We start from the raw sequence: 1,434 nt of genomic DNA on the forward strand, positions 1-1,434 counted from the left end.
CAAGCCGCGACTCAGACGTCCCGGGGAGAAAGTGGGCAGGCCGGTTTGGAAACTGGTGAAGTGCACGGGCGAGGAGTTAGCAGTCTTGTAAGTGATGCTGGGACGTGGGGTCAGTGGAGTCTGTGGGAGCTGCCTCCGACCCCGGCATGGGGTACTAGCACCAGATGTCGACAGCAAGGGGCTCCCATTAACTGAACCACTGCCCTACATAAAAATTGGAACAAAGCAAATCAAAAAATAAAAAAGGGAAACACCAGACAAACACAAAGGCAGGCAGGTATAAAACAGAAGGAGAAGCAACAGAAGGGAGAGACAAGTCACAAAGAGGAAAGAAAAGCAAAAAAAGAGAGAGTTTAGACAAGCACAGTTAGGGGGAGGAGGTTCTCGAGAAGAAATTCAACACGAGATGTAAAGAGCTGGAGAAAACTTCTGCGAGCAGTGAGTAAGAACAGAAACAATCAGAGCACCGGTAGGACGCAAACTGGCAGACGGCTCCAACAGAAGGGGACACTGTCCGGAGGGGAGGCATCCACATCATACACAGGCTCGACATGCGCCTTACCTGGACTAGGCGGGAGCGGCTCAAAACCCTACAGCTGGAGGGGGCGGTTGGCAAAAAACCGTTTTGCAAACCAGCACTCAGCTTGGGGCGGATACCGGCAGAACTTCACCCGCCGGCTGTGAACGTTTGGGACCGTTTCTGTGGTCAAAATGGGAGGATTCGGGGGCAGACTATTTTTTTTGTAGTTTCGGGCGTGAATTGTGTTTTATTTAAGTTGACGCTTTCCAAACAAAACGACAACAAAAAGCTTTTTGGACATGCTTTAACTAACAAGTTCCTTAGACAAAAATTCATTCTCCTGCTCCTCTTTAATACCACACATTTGAGCCTGGAGCGGTGGAAGAGTCTGGCAGCTTCCTGGGTTACTAATAGCGACACGTGGGATGAACTCAGCTGCAGCAGATTACAAAAATGCCGCGCGAGAGAGAGAGGCACAGGCCCTTGTTTTGCAATCTCTGTTTCCATTCTGACAGGGTTGTACACAAATAGCCCTGCGTTTTAAAAATCCCTCAGCCTCTCCTGACTCAACATTTTGAGACCAGACCTGTAATTTTTCAGAAAGCAGCTTTTCCTTCCTAGAAAAACATCAGAAGATTGATTGGACACTAGGGAAAAAAGGACTTTTTCCTCGATTCTCAGAATATTAAACTGTTGCACAGCGCAGGACAGCTCTGAAGCCCATGCAACAGCAGCTGGAAAATCCTGCTAGTAGGAGTAAGCCCCACTGTGAGAGCTCTGGCTGCCCCGAGGTGCTACGCTGTGGTACATCTGCTTGTGCTGCGACGGCGAGGATTTCTTCGGCAGCTGCCGAAAAGTTTGTGCACGGCGCAGCAGTAGCTGCTGGGTTAACCCAGGTGGCCAGGGAACGGTTC

At 49.9% G+C, this 1,434-nt stretch overlaps 1 protein-coding gene across 1 annotated transcript in view; it reads right to left on the minus strand.

The window, feature by feature from the left end:
* Positions 1 to 3: 3 nt before the first annotated feature.
* Positions 4 to 1,434, minus strand: part of LOC104497030 (voltage-dependent N-type calcium channel subunit alpha-1B-like) — a gene marked incomplete at both ends in the record, with an annotated part of 66,231 nt that continues 64,800 nt past the window's right edge. The window contains one exon of the mRNA XM_010140240.1: positions 4 to 204. Coding sequence (XP_010138542.1) covers positions 4 to 204 — 201 coding nt within the window. The remainder of the gene's footprint in view (positions 205 to 1,434) is intronic.

The sequence above is a fragment of the Buceros rhinoceros genome, unplaced genomic scaffold (assembly GCF_000710305.1).
Source record: "Buceros rhinoceros silvestris isolate BGI_N320 unplaced genomic scaffold, ASM71030v1 scaffold17037, whole genome shotgun sequence".
Classification (NCBI taxonomy): domain Eukaryota; kingdom Metazoa; phylum Chordata; class Aves; order Bucerotiformes; family Bucerotidae; genus Buceros; species Buceros rhinoceros.